The following is a 17221-nucleotide window of genomic DNA, read 5'->3' on the forward strand; positions in this document are numbered from 1 at the left end:
GGCGTTTTTTTTTATGTTTTTCGGCTTTATAGCTTTGTAGTGAGTTAACGATTGAAGATAAAGTTCTGAAAATCTTCACTGCACTTCTCCAATGTGAATCTAACTAGATCCCAAATAACAAAATCCGTTTTCCAGTTTCGGTAATCTACCACGCTAAATGAAGATCTAGCAAAATTAACTATTTTTTTAACTGTGAAAAATTAAATAATTTTTTTTTGAAAATTTTTATCTCACATTTTGTACCTATCTACTTGATAATCCCTTTTTAATGAACTATATCAACCAACTTTTTAGCTATAACAGTTTTGGAGAAAAGTTAAAAAATAGAAATTTTGGGACTGTTCACGCCGACGTTTTTGTGGATTCAAATCGCTATACCGCTTGGGTGTGATATCGGATCGCTCTCATTAATTATCCACATACTCATTACAACGGAGTTACATTTTTATCGTTTTCCTATTTAACACAAATTCTCGAAGTTTTAAATATTCTGACTTTTTTCATTTCAATTACCATACCAAGAGAGTAAAAACTCACGAGCATAATACTGATAATAATAATAATAATAATATTATGTTGTTGTGAATTTGTGATTCGAGCCGCTGCCGCAGTGCTTACGACAACCTCCCACCACCGGACACCGCGTTATCGTCTACATCGTTATCACGATAATATTGTTTGAGTTGAAACAGGCTGAGTATTGATAACGCCGTGTTGTTGTTATTATTGTGTTCAATAGTTTTTGGATTATGAAGGAGACCGATCAAAATGTTTTTTTTCTCCACATCGTTTTTAAGTATTTTTGTCTTCTGATTTCAAATTAATACATTATGGGTGTGCAAGGCTTATGGAAATTATTGGAATCGGCTGGGAAACCGATTCCTGTTGAAAAGCTGGAGAATAAAGTACTGAGTATTGGTATCCTTTTTATTAAACAACAATTACCTATAATGTCAGTTTAACTTAATGTATAATAAAGAAATTGTCTGTTTTCGTCACATCACGCTAAATGGTTCGAAAACACTGTACAGGTATTGATCTCATATTACAGTGACCCACGTTTGTACGTCTTTCGTGAATAATAATAAAAACTAATTAAGTTTTACAGTTTGTGTTAATCATCGCTCGTGTTGTTGATTTACTTTCAATTAGATTAACTTAAATTGACTTAATATTAAACACTCAAACACAATTAATCTCGTGATGATGAAACACCTTGTGACGTATGCTTGAATATTTCCATATGGTTTATTTCAACATCACTTGTTAAGTCTTCATAAACTAAGTATACGTATAATTTGAACTAGATGCCTAATTGGTATTCTGTTAGTTATTATTTTAAATTTTGTTCACATTAGTGGTAAGCGTTTTGATAGTTTTATCTTCAAGTATGATTAAAGTTTTTGTAGTTTGACTAAATACAACTGACAACTTAATAACAAAAGATATTTCTTCGTTTTTAATTATTTAAATTGCTATGTATTATTATCATTTGGTTTGGTACAGTATTATATAGTCGTCGGCTTATGTAAAATCTGTTTGTGTGTTTTTCTTTACATAGATAAAAAGTTAAATATTATCTAATGACTCCCATTAATTGGAATTATTGAATTAATTCCTTTTTAAAATTTAAAATTGATTTTATGTAAATTAGTTTAAACATAAGAATATCAATAATTGAAAATTTTAATTTTAAAACTAGTATATAATAAGCTGTTTAGTTAATAGTATTAGTACATACCGCCCATGACTTTATTATTAATTATTATTATTCATTAATGATAAAATACAATTTCTGATAGGTACTTTTTGATGTTTTGAATTTTTGAATAGTACATTGATATTTTCTTGATTTTTGGATAAGAAAATGTTATAAATCGGTAAAAAGGTATTAGGACAGTTATTAATTTTCAGATGGATTGTATCTGAAAATAACATGTTAAAAATTAGTTTGACTAAAGTATTCTGAAAAAAACAATTGAAATTAGCTTTTAATCTAGTGTATAAGACTATTTTAAAATCTGATTTTGATCCCCACATTTTTTTTAAGTGTAAAAGTCATTTTTAGCTTATAGTAATACTTAATTATAGGTATCAACTAATATATATTATTTATTGATTAGTCTTTAGCTTACTAAATTACTTAAAAAGATTTTTTTTTTAAATTTAAACTCAAATTAAACTTTTTTATCATGTATTTTCTAAAATTCTTAGAATTCAAAATAACGAGCACTCAAATATTTGTTGTTTTATAATACAGAGCCTGATTATTTAGTAATTAAGATTAAGTTTCATGAAAAATATTTAAAAAAAATACTTAAATAATTTGAAGTTTAGGCTAAATATTTATGATTTTAAAATATTAAATATTTAATTTAGTTCAGTTAATTTATAAATTTAATTATGTAATTGCTTAAAAAATGTCCATTTTAATATGGTTTTGATTATTTTTTTCAAAACATCTAAGCATAGTATCCATTATTTTTGATTTATAGTTTAAATAATGTTCAGAATATACATTTATAGTTCATAAATTAAAATTGTCTAGTTAACAATAGTTTTGATAAGTTCGTGACTGAATATGTAACTAATTAATTCTTATTATGAGTCTTATCTCATTAGTATTATAATGTATGCCATTTTATGGTTAAAAAATCTATCTTTAGACAATTATTAAAAAATAATCGATAACTTTACTAACTTAACTATTACTATTAAAATTTTATTGACAAAATATAACAAGAAGATTAATAATTAATAGTTATACATAGTTGCAATTATTAAATATCATATGATATCTATACTAATATATAAATTTGCTTTATTTTAGAAAGATTTAAAAAAAATATTAATTGTTTTTTATTTTTAAATTTAGTATTACTTTAAATTATTTTTTATTGCCATTAATTTATTATGAACTATTATTAATCATGAAAATGATTTATTTTGTTATAATTTTACAAGTTATTCTGTTTTTTTATAATTAATTACACTATTGTCTATAAAAAAATAATAATTTATAATTTATAATATAGTTTCTTGGGAATATACATAACATACATACATATAACATTATTTATATTGATTAAAATAGAATTATTATTATTTTTTTAAATATACATTTTTAAGATGTGAAAGCCCTTCCATTTCAGTTGTTATTGACTTGATATTTAATATGTTATAAAGTACACTCAAATTTTCATTTTCCCATGGCCATACAAAGATGTATTGTCGATTGTATATAAAGCAATTATATGATCATTATGTGTACAATAATTAATCATGGGAATTCAGAATAAGATTCTATGTATTTGTGTAATTAAAAAAGAAAAAATGAAACACTTTAGTCTTCTTCAAACTTTCACAAATTTTCAATTTTAAGCATTTATTTCAAACGTATGACCCATATGGTATAAAATAATTTGAATGTTATAGAAAACAAATGTGATGCATTTAAATAAGTTTATAATCTTTAAATAACAATTTCTTGAAAACTTGTTTATTATTTTTTATTTGTACTATAATATTTATACACCTAATACATTTTTGTAGCAATTCAATTTAAAATGTCAGCAATTAAAGATTGCAAAAAGCAATGTGTATGTGTAAATAAGTTAAAAATATTTGTTTATTATTTTTTTACATAATTATGTAATATATTCTGATTATGAGGATATTTCTATAATAATAGATGAATAAAGTTGTTATAAAAAAATGTTTAATTGATTTTTATTTAAATTAATCAATTACTTAATTTTTTATATTAGTCTTTAAAGGGCCTTGCTACGGTTATTATTTATGTGATAACATTTAGGCAATTCATCATCTCGTTTTAGCCACCCGAGATCTATGTGTTAGTTGTAAATGATTATTAGTGTAAGTGAAATTCAATGCGGGTATTGGCTGGAGTCATCGAAGGTTGCCACTCTCGTACGCACACCCACATGTCAATAACTCAATAATAATAAAAATTCACTATATGAATTTTACAACAACTTACTTATTGATTTGACAAAATTAAAGTTAGTTAACGTTGTCTGATCTTAATTCTGAAAAATACTTAAATTCAGCAGAAAAAATGTCTGTAGATCGTACGAAACTTTCAGGTTTTAATTTTAATTTTAATTTTAAATTTAATATTATGTTTTGAAAAAATTCATATTTTCAAGTTTTTATTACCATTTCATTAGAATATAAGATTAAATTTTTTCAAAGTATTCCATACAATCAATAGACAATTTTCTGCCGAGTTCAGATTTTTTTTTAGAATCAAAATCGGACATCTTAAACTAACTTTAATTTTGTCAAAACTTAATGTCTTTTGAGTTCAAATTGACGGCAGTAGCGAGGCCCCTTAAATATATTTCATAATCAAATTATTACTTGTATTTAAATTTTATACAATTAACTGACATTCTTGAAAGTATCACGGGTTTCTACAAATTACTACAATTTTCATTCTGTACATTTTTATGAAGTATAATTGTGTTCACAATTCTTTTTACTTAATTCAAATGTACAAAAAAAGTTTTATTTATACTAGATTATAGATATGTTATTCTCTAGTAACTAATAGAAAGCACAACTATATGTGATATAAAATAAATAAAAGTTATTACTTATTAGTTATTAGGTAATAATTAAATTTTATATTTCTTGAATAGTTCATAAAATATATTAATACTACTTTAAAAGCATTAAAAATATGGCAATCGTATGAATTTCCTTAATTATATTATCAAATAGATGTTTCAATATGGATGTACCAAATAATTAAAGGGGTTCAAGAAAGTGAACATGGTGCTACAACAAATGGACATTTAATTGTAATGTTTCATAGAATATGTAAATTATTGTTCTATGGTATTAAACCAGTATTTGTATTTGATGGTGGTGTACCAGAGCTTAAAAAAATAACTATCGTAAGTATAACATCAAATTGTTAATTAGTAATTAATAATTACTTATTTATTTATTTTTATTTAAATTTAAATCTATGAGATTACTGGGCCTCACTAAGACATACTCGTGTGGAGGCCCAGGGTCTACTTATGTTTAAATATATATTTTATCATCTGAAATAAATTTGTTAAACACATACACTACAGAAATTGAATATTTATATTAACTATTAGTATAAGTTAATATATTTGTTGTGTATTTTAAACATTTTATCAACAATTTTGAAAATTATTTTTTATTGAAAGTAATTAATTAATATATAAATATATTTAATTTAGGGTATTTAGTTAATTTAAATAATTAAATAATGCTATTGTGATATTTTTGTAGAGTATTTGTGATAAAATAAAAAAAATGCCTTAAGTTTTATTATTTTCTCACATTATTTTCGAGTTATTTAACAGTTAGGTATTAAATAAAAATAGAGTAGATATCACTGGTTGTTTCTGTTTTTAGTTTTGACGACCACAATCATTTTTGAGAATCCATGGGAAAATCATTATATGTTAACTTGTTGTTACAGATTCTGTGGGAACAAAAATATTTTTTCTTGACTAATAACTGTTTGAAATGCATAGTAATTTATTTTAGCTATAATTAGTCCTTAATTACCATGCATCAGCTTTAGCATTGTTTTCATGGATGTGCTACTTATATACAATACAATATATATAAAAAAAAACATCTGATTATAATCAAAACTAGTTGAAATGTCAATAATTTTTCCTATTTATACTTCCTGTATACTATAAATAAATCATAAAAAATTATATATTTTTTTATACACTTACCCATGAATCATTAGTTGCATACATATTTCCATTTGTAATTGCAAGTAATGTACGAATATAATTTTTTTTAAATTATTTTATAATGATTTCTAGTTTTTAAGTATTTAACTATTATAATAGTATAAAGTTAAAGTTAATATATTTGTATACATGAATATTAGTAATATAATATTACAAATGTTAGCACTTATTTATTATACATTATAACATGACCTGGTAAGGTTGATTTAGCGATCAGCTAAGAATTTATATACTTAATAAGGTACCTACTACCATGATAGTTGGTAATTAATATTTTACAGTAAAAATGCAACTAAATATTTTTAGAGCAAAATTTATTTAATTCTATTTAACAAATTTTTCTATCATACAATTATATAATTGTTTTTGTTGCCCATTAGGCTTTGTCAATTTGTCATATGGAAGATTCATTATATATGTATATTATGTAATTGTATATATGAATTAATTTTTTTCACGAATTATTTTCTTTTTGGAATATTACTGGTTATTACTTGTTAGTTATTATTGATACTAAATCATTTATCTATTTAATTGTATTCTAATTTACATTAAATAATTATTTTATGTATTTAATGGAATGTGTACATTATACCTACACTACACATAAATAGTACAAGTATAGTTTATGATAATAAGAAAATTAGTTAAAGGAAAGTGGCTATTGGAATAGCATCCCTAAAATAAAAAAAATGATTGTAAATTAATTGCACATTATTAATTAATTAATTAAACTGTATAAACACACAACAATTTAACTTAATTGTATGTAAAGGAATTGAAAGCTGTAAATAATTTATTTTAGGAAACTGATTCAGTTTAGAAATATGGATATTATTTTTTCATAAGATAATTATGTAATAATGGGTATCAAAATGTGAAATAATGTAAAAATTTCAATTTTTTTAAATAATGTATTTGTGTATGCTGATTGCTCTGCGATATATGGAGATTTTTAAATTGTAATATTTTACTTACTTATAATGTTCACGAAAAATGAAATATTGTAAAAAACACAATTTTCCTCATTTCAAGTTTTATTATAGGTATATTCAGTCTAATATTAGAACTAACAATGCTAATTTGCTATGTTGCATATAGGTTAAAGAGAAAATAATTAATGTTTTGGTTTAAATCTTCTTTAGGTATTTTATTTTTTTTATTTTTGTTAAGTTATTTTTTCTTTTTATGGATACATACTTTTTATAATATGCATTTGTCACAGTTGTTATAGTTATATTATTATAATTTTTTAAAATATAATTCATTTTAGGCTCAAAGACAAGCTCAAAAAAGCCGTGCCAAAAAATCATCTGGAAAAACCAAAGAAAAATTATTAAAAAACATGTTAGAACAGGCAGCCTTAAAAACCGTTATGAATGCTGGAAATGCATTGACTGAAGACGAAGTAATTTCAAAAACTGTTGGCAGATTGAATAAAGGATCTGAAATTGATTTGTTTGAGCTACCAAATTTGCCAGAACCCATGTAAATATAGCATTATATAATTTATTAAAATAATGGAGTAATTGTGTTTTTAAGTTTATAACTAATTATACTCCATTTAAATTTAGAAGTGACCTGGGTGACTGACTTATGCACATAAACATGGCATCGTTATGTGTTTATATTACTATTGGTTGATTAAGTAGAGAAAACAGTTATGTGTGAACTGCGCACTACTAAAAAAACTGGTCGCTTCTAAACATAAATGGAGTATACATATTATTATTTTTAAATTGAGTTGGAATTTTAATAATTTGTTTTATAGTGAAATAGACAAAATTAAAATACCTACAAAAGAAAAAGATCAGTCATACATGAATTTATCAAATGAAAAAAATGAAAATATTTTATTATTAGCCGTTGAAAATCAAAACAACGATTTTTTGTATGCAAACAGTGCCAAGGACAAGGAAAAAAGTTCTCCAGTGAAATTAAATGTATGTAAAATATATACCAGATACATATTGAAAGTTATAATCATATTTAAAAATAACTCCATTTTTACAACTTGTATATACCAAAATTTGATTCCAGGCATTTTCATCTATGCAAATTGGTGAACTTTTGAATGGTTTTTCACAAGATCAAAAACGTTTATCAGAAAAAAAAAATCAACAAAAAGCAAAGCGTGAAATGACATTCAATGAATTAGAAAAGTTTTTGAACGATGACAATGAAACTACTAAAAACATTGATGAATTTAGTCAAAAAATTGATTCTGATCACGATACTGTTTTTTATTATGAGTCTGGTATGTAATTAAAAGTAGACGAAGAGAACAAATTTAAAACTGTAATAATATAAAAATATAAAATTAAATACCCAGGGTTAATTAGACTTTGTTAAGAATAAAAACTTTTTAACCCACCTTAAAAACATTAAAATAAAATAATAAAAGAATCTACTTTGCAATTCAGTAAGATAATACAACTATAGCTGTAAAATATAATAGTAAAGAATCATAATTCTATGGTTTTAATACCGTCTTCATAAGTAAAAAAAACCTAGTTTCTTTTTTTTACAATTGATTTTATATTTCAAACTTATTTTTTGTTATTGACATTTTATAGATCAACTTGTGTCTTATTTATATTTTATTATATATTTCTGATTTACTTACATTTTCACAAAAGTTGTGTAAAGTACTACTAAATATATTTATTATTGTCATTTTTGTGGATTATTTTATTACTATAGTATTTTTATTAATATCAATTTTAGCTTTAAGTAAAACCTGATACTTTTTTGGACATGTTTTATAATTTAATATGCATCTTAGATAGTTGAATGATCAATAGAATCAATAATATAGATTAATACATTTTTCCAATATTTACATAAAAATTGTCTAAACTATAAAACATAATAAATAAAATATAACTTAAACTTATTCAATAGATACTGCATTATATAAAATTTTTTGTTCATATAGGTTTTAATAAATCAGCAAAAAGTAGTAATTCAGAGAATAATGAAGTGCCCAAAAAGATAAAAACATCAAATTTTGAAAAAAGCGTTGAAACTGAATCAAAGAGTACAAGCCATAAGATTCTTACCACTGACACCATTGGATCACCTACTTTAACAGAAGGTTTGCATTTAAGCATTGCTAAGAGGACTTGATGCTTTCTTGTGTTGTCTTAGTCTGATAAATTTAAAATATAGCAAATCCACGTTCAGAAGAATCTATTTTGTGTTATTAATTTTAATATAACAGTAAACTTACTTATTATCAGATTTAAATGTAAGTTTGTTATATATTGTTATCTCATTTGTTTGCCATACTTTAATTTTAAATTAAAATGAGAAGAAAACACAGACAATATTCTTATTTTTAAATCTACTGTTATATTAAGAGTTAAAATTCAAAATAGATTCTGTTGAACATAAATTTGGCATTTTATATTATATTTAAAAAAAAAAAACATGCCCACCGTTCTCTTAGTGAAATTATTAATAAATATTTCATAAATTATACACTTTTAGAATTTATGCATATTAATTATTAAATATATATCTTATAGATATCGATGAAGATATATTTAAAGCACTTGCTGGTGATGAATCCCTTGAAGAAGATAGATTAGCATGGCTTATCTTCAATGAGAATAAAATAGCTAGTAAAAGACGATCAAGTAATCTTTTATAATTAAATAATACATATTAAAATAACAATTACATTTTCAATATGGAATTAATTGTTATAGGTGAATTTGAGTCACCAAATATAAAATGTCCTAAACCTGATACAGGTTTTAGTAGCAGTTCTGAAGTATTAACGTCAGATGTGGAAGAAGATGTAACTATGAAAAATAATAAAGTTTCTACCAAAAAATATTCTTCGAGAAGTATTTTTATTACAGAAGACGATGTATCAGATGAAAATATAGATAATTTCAACGAAGAAGATTATCTATCATGGGTGTCACATAGTAAAGGTACACTTATACAATGTTTTGATTGAATTAATTTTTAATTATAGTTTAAGGATCTCTGTTTTAAGCCTAGTTTTATCTTAAAAATCCCTTCAAGTTTAAGTTAGACTTATTTAATAAAGCATAATCATATCAAGGAATTATCTTATAAAATCATAATATAAGATTTAAATGATATCACACTAAAAATATAACTTTGTTAGTTAATGGTAATTAATTAGTTTAATTATTATTTAATTTTAGATGAACCTAGTCAAACAAAAATAGAAAATACAATTCCAAGTATTAATCATCAAGATATTCCATCTACTAGCAAATCTTTTTTATTTCAAGAAAAAGAAGATGATGTATCTAATAAAAGAATTGCCTTGGATCAACAACATATCAATGAATCAATATATTTTGCATCAAAATCTATAAAAACTGAAGAATTGAATGCATTTATTAATGATTCACCCACAATAGAATCTGATAATTCAAATGGCTCTCTTTCTGAAAATTCTGTTAATTTTTCACCTGAAGAAAGCTTATCTGAGGACGATACAATATTACAAGGTTTACTTAAATTTTTCTAAAAATATTATTTACTATATTTATAACAGATTTGAAAAGTACTAAAACTTTTAATTATATTTTGTACATTTATATTTAAATTTTAAAGTAAAGCTTCAATAGCTTGGGTCATTGGAAAACATTATATTACAATATACAGTAGTGTCGTGGTAATCTGAAGGTAATAATTGATGAAAAGGATCGTTCGAATTATTTATGACTATTATAAAATTATTTTGCAATTTAAACTTAAAATTTTTTTTTAATAATTTGTGTATAAACTATTTGAGTACTATAAACATAATAATTGATTACATTTATTTTTAAAATAAATTAAAATTATTATTATTATTTTAAATTTTATACGTACTCATTTATTATTAATTATATTATTCGTTATCAACGCACACGTATGATATGTAGTCGTAATAAACGTTATAATTATTATTTTATTGGTTTTTATAATTATAATAATAGAACGGTGGAGATGTAGAATAGAAGACGTTTTGATAACCGCGTCTTTCAGATAAGCCTATGTTCAGTTTACTGCAACACTACTATATAAGTATGCAAATATTTAAGTTGAATTAAAAATTACTTACTGATATGCTAAATCTGAGTTGCACACAATTTTATGAGGCTTAGATATATTTGTATTCTATTACTCCAAAAGAATATAATTAAGTTACAAATTATTTTTTATATGTTTAATTTATGATCTTAAAATATAAATAAATATATTTCTTTAATTTATTGACTAAGTATTTGTATTTACATTTTTAGATAATAAAAACAAACAAAAAATCAATCAAGATTCTAATAAAAAGTCGGATGTTCCAACAGTTGCTAAAAATAAATTTCGAGAAATAAATTCAACAAAAAATGGTAATTATAATATTGTATTATAAATTACAATACATAATGTATTTGCCCATTATTTAAAAACTGTTCCACTATATATTAAAATATATAATTTTTACATTTTTTTTTTTTAATTTATGTTTTATAATTAGTTATAAGAGAAAAATTTAATTCTCCAACAAAATTAAATAATATTTCTACAAAACGGCCCGAACCTCTTGACAGTCAAACAAGTTCTATGAATGAACAATATTTTCAGTCCATACAAGTATTTATATGACTAATTAATGTATAAAAAAAATAATTAATAATTGTATTTTTTAGGATACATTAATTAAGCGTCAAAATGATTTGGCTAGTTTACATAGAACATCTGATCGAATGGCTTCTTCTGTTACTCAAAAGATTACATCAGAAATAAAGGTAATATGACGTGTTAGTTATTACAGGGTACTAGTTTTCATAATAAATTAGTTAAAAAATTCTTAATATTTTTTGAGAAAAAAAAATAAATATTGTTGGTTTTTAAGTTCTTAACTTTATAATATTAGTCAGTCATAAACATAATTATTTAATCATACTGTTTTTACTTATTGTAATTGTCAATTAATTAAATTAAATAGGACTGATCTAAAATACTCAATAATATTATAATTATTTTTGTAGTATCCATTATAATAATATAATTATGTAAATAATACCAATAATATTTTAAAGTAAAGTTCTTTTTATAAATAGTTAAATCTTTGTATTTATGTTTACTTATTGGTTTTAAATTATTACGCTATTATTTGATCATTATTATTGCGATCAAATTTAATGTCGTGATATACTACTAAAACCAATGCAGCATTATTTTTTATTGCTATCAATTATCACATGAAATACATTATAAAAGATAAAAACTTAAAATAATTATATTAATAAATATTTATTTTTTATTTCTAGGGTCTCTTGAAGTTGTTTGGTATACCATACATAACAGCACCAATGGAAGCAGAAGCACAATGTGCCTTTTTAGAAAAAATTGGACGAACAGAAGGTACTGTGACAGATGACAGTGATGTATGGTTGTTTGGAGCTAATGTTGTTTATAAAGATTTTTTTGATAGTCAAAAATATGTTAAACAATTTAGGAGTATTGATATTAAACAAAAATTTGGTAATATATCTTTATGTAAATGTATTATGCAGTATAAAATTGTATATTTAAATATGTTTTAATTTATTTATTTTAGCTTTGTCTCGAAATAGTTTTATTCAATTAGCATTTCTTGTGGGAAGTGATTACACAAATGGAATTGATGGAATTGGTCCAGTATCTGCTATAGAAATTTTATCTTTTTTTGAATCAAAAACCAAAAATATGAACATTGAAGAAAAATTACTAAAAATTAAGGAGATTGTCAACTCAAAAGCTGAAGTATATTGTGATATACCATTTATGAAAAAATTAAAATCCACTAAAATTGGCAATGGTAAATCTATATTCTAAATATTATTATAAAATCATAGTTGAACTAAAATGAAATATTTTTATTTGTAATTAAAATGCAGATTTTCCTAATAAAGCTGTTATTAATGCTTATCTTCACCCAATTGTAAATGAATCAATTGAAAGCTTTAATTGGGGTACACTCCAAGTGGACTCAATTGTTCAATTTGCTCAAACTAATTTTGACTGGGATGTTTCTAAAACAAAAAGCAAATTAGCTCCAGTGTTAAAAAAAGTTTCTGAACGAACAGTATGTTTATTTAATATTCTTATTATTTATTTATATGATTAATACATAATAATTTTCTTTATGATTGGTTTAAAATATTTTTATTTTTGCTTTAGACCCAAACAACATTAGATTCGTTTGTGAAAACTCTTCCCAAATTGAGCAGTACAAATACTGGTATGAGTAAACGTGTTAGTCAAGCTGTTAAAAGGTTGCGAAATGATAGCAGCTCTGTTGAATCTAATAAAAAATCTGGTAATTCAAAAATATCATTATCCGATTCAAATGATACTACGAATAAAAAACGTAGGAAAAATCTAAAATAAATGTTTATTTAATTGTCATAGTAAACAAAACTGTGCCAAAATGTATTATGCCCAATATTGCTCGAATTTTTTTTAATATAATAGATATTAAATTATTTTTACCTTAGGTACCTATTATGTATTTATATTTTAAACTTATATATTTAAAAATTTATTTATTTAATATGTATACATTTTTATGTGATCCATATGATTCATTGTTTTTGATATTATATTACTGTTATTATTCTTTGAGTAAATTCATCTGTAGGATTTCTAGTCATTCATAATTAGAATTTATTCTTGTAACATTTTTATGTATTGAAATATCTATAAAAAAAAAAAAATAAATAATAATAATAATGAAGGGAAATTTAAATTGATTTTTTTGGTTTAATACTATTTTTTTTTAAATTAAAAATAATTATCTTAGAATGTAAATTAATTTAAATATTTATTTAGATAATAAAATTCATTATTATCCAATAATCCAATAAGTGTGTTTACACACAACAAAGTTAAACAGTTCACAGTTTATTATGTACATTAATAATGTCTTATTCTCTTAGCTATTTTAGCTAGAATAAGATCAATCTGTTCATAATTTAATTAGCTTTTATAAACGGTTTACTTACCTATTTCATATTTCAAAATAAACTTTTATAGTAAATCATTTATTTTAAATTTAAACACAAAACTATGTATAATAAATTACTTATAAAAATGCATATTAATTTTTAAGTTGAAATTGTTTTATGAAAAACTCATGATTTATTCTACTCTGTATTAGAAGTTTTAAAATACTAAAAAAAAACAATATTATATAAGGAATGATTGTTTTTTTTTTTTTTTATGATTATTATTCACTAATTTAGTTTTAATTAATTTTAGTAATTTTCATGTGGGACTGATTAAATGTATACAACATATTATCATTAAGCCTATGTAAAATTATAGATAAGTAAATGTGTGTTAAAAAATTGATTGACAAACAAAACTGTTTTTTTCTATAAAAGTAGTATAGTGTGGTTATTTCTTAAGAGAATGCTATTGATCAATATAATATTGTTTGCTCAAAAAATAACCATTGAGGCTGCAGCCATTGTTAAGCAACCAAATGATATATAATATTTTGTATTCTTTATTTTTTTATCGTTTTTGAGAACTATGACTTGCTTTAGTGGTTATTTTTCGTTTGCAAAATTGTTATTCTATATTTATAATTTTATATTTACATAATCACCAACAATGGTACTAATGTGGGACCACTTGTAAGTTATTTTGAATAAGTATTAAAAATTAAAATATATTATAATTAAAAAATTTAATTTTTCTCATAATGTCATTGAAATTGCATATATTATCTAATTTAATAAAAATTGGATTTGTGATATTCTCTTTTTAGTTTTTATTATAATTAAGTTGGGTTCACATTATAACTATATCATGTTATGTTTTATATACTTAATATGTAGTTAAAAAAATATTAATAACACGTTACCTACAAGTTGAGTATATTTAGCTCTTAATTGATCGTTACTTAACTATTCTTGTCAAATGTAAGATTGCATATTTAATTTAGCTTTAACCAACAAATCAGTAACTAAAATTTACTTATTATTATTGTTAAACACATTTACTAATCTATTGAACTAGGTATGTGTATAATTTATACCTAACATTCCCACTTTAATCAGAGTTATATATTTTAAATCTCACCTTGTCAGACATATTAAAAATATTAATGTTTTAGACATATTGTAGTTTTTCTCAATACATTTCATTTTATCACCCTTAAACATTAAAATATGTACATTTAGTCAAAAACAAGTTTTTACATGTTTAAATTTAGTATTTAAGATTTATTAAAATAATATAAAATTATTAATCTATATTTTTGGTTTCTTTTTCTTTTTAAATTAATTTAAATTATAATAAATTATTTAATGCATTAATTTGTGAAAATTTTAATGTGATAGGTCACACCATAAATTATTATTTTGACTCACTTATAAGAGTAAATTAAACCTGTGTTATATTTTTCCAAACCATGAATGTTGAGTGATTTAATTTGATCAATTATATATAATATAATAAATAAAATTATTTATTAACTTGAATTCATGAAAATTAACAATACATTTTATATTATCTGTATATTCTTATTTAAAACTTGATTTTACGTTAAACTATATAATTAAATTACATAGTTAAGTTTAATTATATAATGTTTTATTTTATTTTAACAATTACTTTTTGTTCTGAATTAATTATATTATGATAAACAGAATTATTCATAAAATTAAGTAATTATTTAATTATAACAGTAACAAATACATTTAAATTTAAAATGTCAAATGTTTGATTAAAGTAATTATTTAGATTAACAATAGATTTTAATATTATTACTACAAGCTGAAGATCTATGTTAATATATTTAATTATTTATTTATAATTTATTACAATATATATTTATTTATTCAATGTTAAGTCGGCAATTATTATATATGTATTATTAAAATTATTGTAGTGTCTAATATTGTTAATAACTAACATAATACAATAAGTGGTTTTTAATTTAATTTTCATATTATGTATTTACTTGAAAGTTTATACATAAACTTGTACTTAATTGAACAAATAAATGTGCTTAACGGTATTATTATATATTCAGAAGTAGTTAAAATTATAATTTATAATTTTTAGATAAAGCTGGCCAATTTAACGAGATAATTGAAAATACTTGTCAGTCGATATACAATTTTCGAGTTAAAAAAATATATTAATGTATAGTTTTAATATGTTTTGAAGATGCATTTTAAGAGGTTTGATATTAGTTATTTTAATGATATTTCGGGAAAATAAAATTTTTTATTTTAAATTTATTTAAATATTAATAATTTATTTATTTTTTCAAGCAGATGATAGCCTGAACCTAATTTAACTGGTTGGAAAAGTTGTTTTATTTATTAACTAACCAAATAAATATGTTGTACCTTAGGTTTGCTTATTGTCCTTTTAAGTGATGTGATAAAAATGTTTAAAAATATTTTGGATTTCAGAACTAAATTCTGCATATTTTATCATTTGAAATGGATCAAGAATTCTGAAATATTTTAATGTTGAAGCAAAAAAATGCATTAAGAAATATTGGCAGTCTTATCATTGTCTAAGAGACTAAGAAAAATTCATATCTGTGATAATACCAGTACATTCTTCATTAGTCATTATGCTCAGAAAAAAAATTTGTTTAAGATGATATTTAGTTAATTTAATAGATTAATTATTTTGATATAATTTAATAATTTAATAGATTACTATCTAATAAAACATAATAAAACATTAAAAATTTAATTTTAAAATATTTGGTTTTATTTTTATAATATGTAGTATATACTAATGTGCTATATAATTACAATTTTTAATATTCATATGGTCAATCTAAAAAATTAATATTACTAATATCCTTAAGAATTGTTCTAAATTGTGGATGGGATGTACTTAAGTACGTTTCCTTACATAATATTATGTGATACAGCTAATTATTATTTGTTAAAAAAACATGAAATTATTATAATATTCTAAGATTATGTTAAATTAAACATGATGTAATATAATAATAGGTAAATAGGTACAAAAAAAAATATATATTTTTGGCATTATACCAATTAATTATATACTCTCAATACTCGAAAATTCAAAATTGAATTATACTATAGTTTGGTTATTATTATTATTAATTTTAAATATCTTGTTGAACATAAGAAATAATTAATAACAACTAGGTTTCTTAATTTGGAGCGATATAAATTATATAAAAAGCACTTAAAGAGTAAAAAAGCAATTTTAATAAATTCAATTAATTAAGCAATAAAAGCAATATTTTTATTTAATTTTTCAATAATTTTTAGTAAATAAATGTCATGAATAAATTTTAACATTAAGAACTTTGATTATCACTCAATTACCAGAGCTAAAAAACAATGTATTGATAATTCTATTAGCAAAAATATAGCTAATACATGAATCTAATTTAATTTGTGTCATTAGTCATTAGCTGGTAC

General features: G+C 22.2%; 1 protein-coding gene across 5 annotated transcripts; it reads left to right on the forward strand.

Moving 5' to 3' along the window:
* The first annotated feature begins 697 nt into the window (after positions 1-697).
* On the forward strand, positions 698-16519 carry LOC132926824 (DNA excision repair protein ERCC-5). Of its 5 annotated transcripts, none has more exons than XM_060991227.1 (18): positions 698-918; positions 4747-4922; positions 7048-7262; positions 7546-7717; positions 7815-8031; positions 8713-8871; positions 9305-9415; positions 9488-9718; positions 9959-10270; positions 11051-11152; positions 11281-11396; positions 11453-11551; positions 12077-12290; positions 12367-12606; positions 12686-12873; positions 12969-13107; positions 15864-15982; positions 16220-16519. In XM_060991227.1, the coding sequence occupies exons 1-17, from the start codon at positions 831-833 to the stop codon at positions 15941-15943; spliced, it is 2859 nt and encodes a 952-aa protein (XP_060847210.1). In that variant the 5' UTR covers positions 698-830; the 3' UTR covers positions 15944-15982; positions 16220-16519. The 5 variants fall into 5 exon arrangements, with proteins under 5 accessions (XP_060847210.1, XP_060847213.1, XP_060847214.1 ...); XM_060991230.1 differs by having other exon boundaries at positions 9533-9718; XM_060991231.1 differs by lacking the exon at positions 15864-15982.
* Positions 16520-17221: the final 702 nt, after the last annotated feature.

This window comes from Rhopalosiphum padi, chromosome 3 (assembly GCF_020882245.1).
Source record: "Rhopalosiphum padi isolate XX-2018 chromosome 3, ASM2088224v1, whole genome shotgun sequence".
NCBI classification, from domain to species: domain Eukaryota; kingdom Metazoa; phylum Arthropoda; class Insecta; order Hemiptera; family Aphididae; genus Rhopalosiphum; species Rhopalosiphum padi.

Bases quoted from the DNA above. Each gene is read 5' to 3' on its own strand.
- LOC132926824 (XM_060991227.1), top strand. From the start codon at position 831: ATGGGTGTGCAAGGCTTATGGAAATTATTGGAATCGGCTGGGAAACCG. The intron at 919-4,746 runs GTATCCTTTTTA...ATTATCAAATAG, and splicing joins GAATAAAGTACTGAGTATTG to ATGTTTCAATATGGATGTAC. The intron at 7,718-7,814 runs GTATGTAAAATA...ATTTGATTCCAG, and splicing joins GTTCTCCAGTGAAATTAAAT to GCATTTTCATCTATGCAAAT.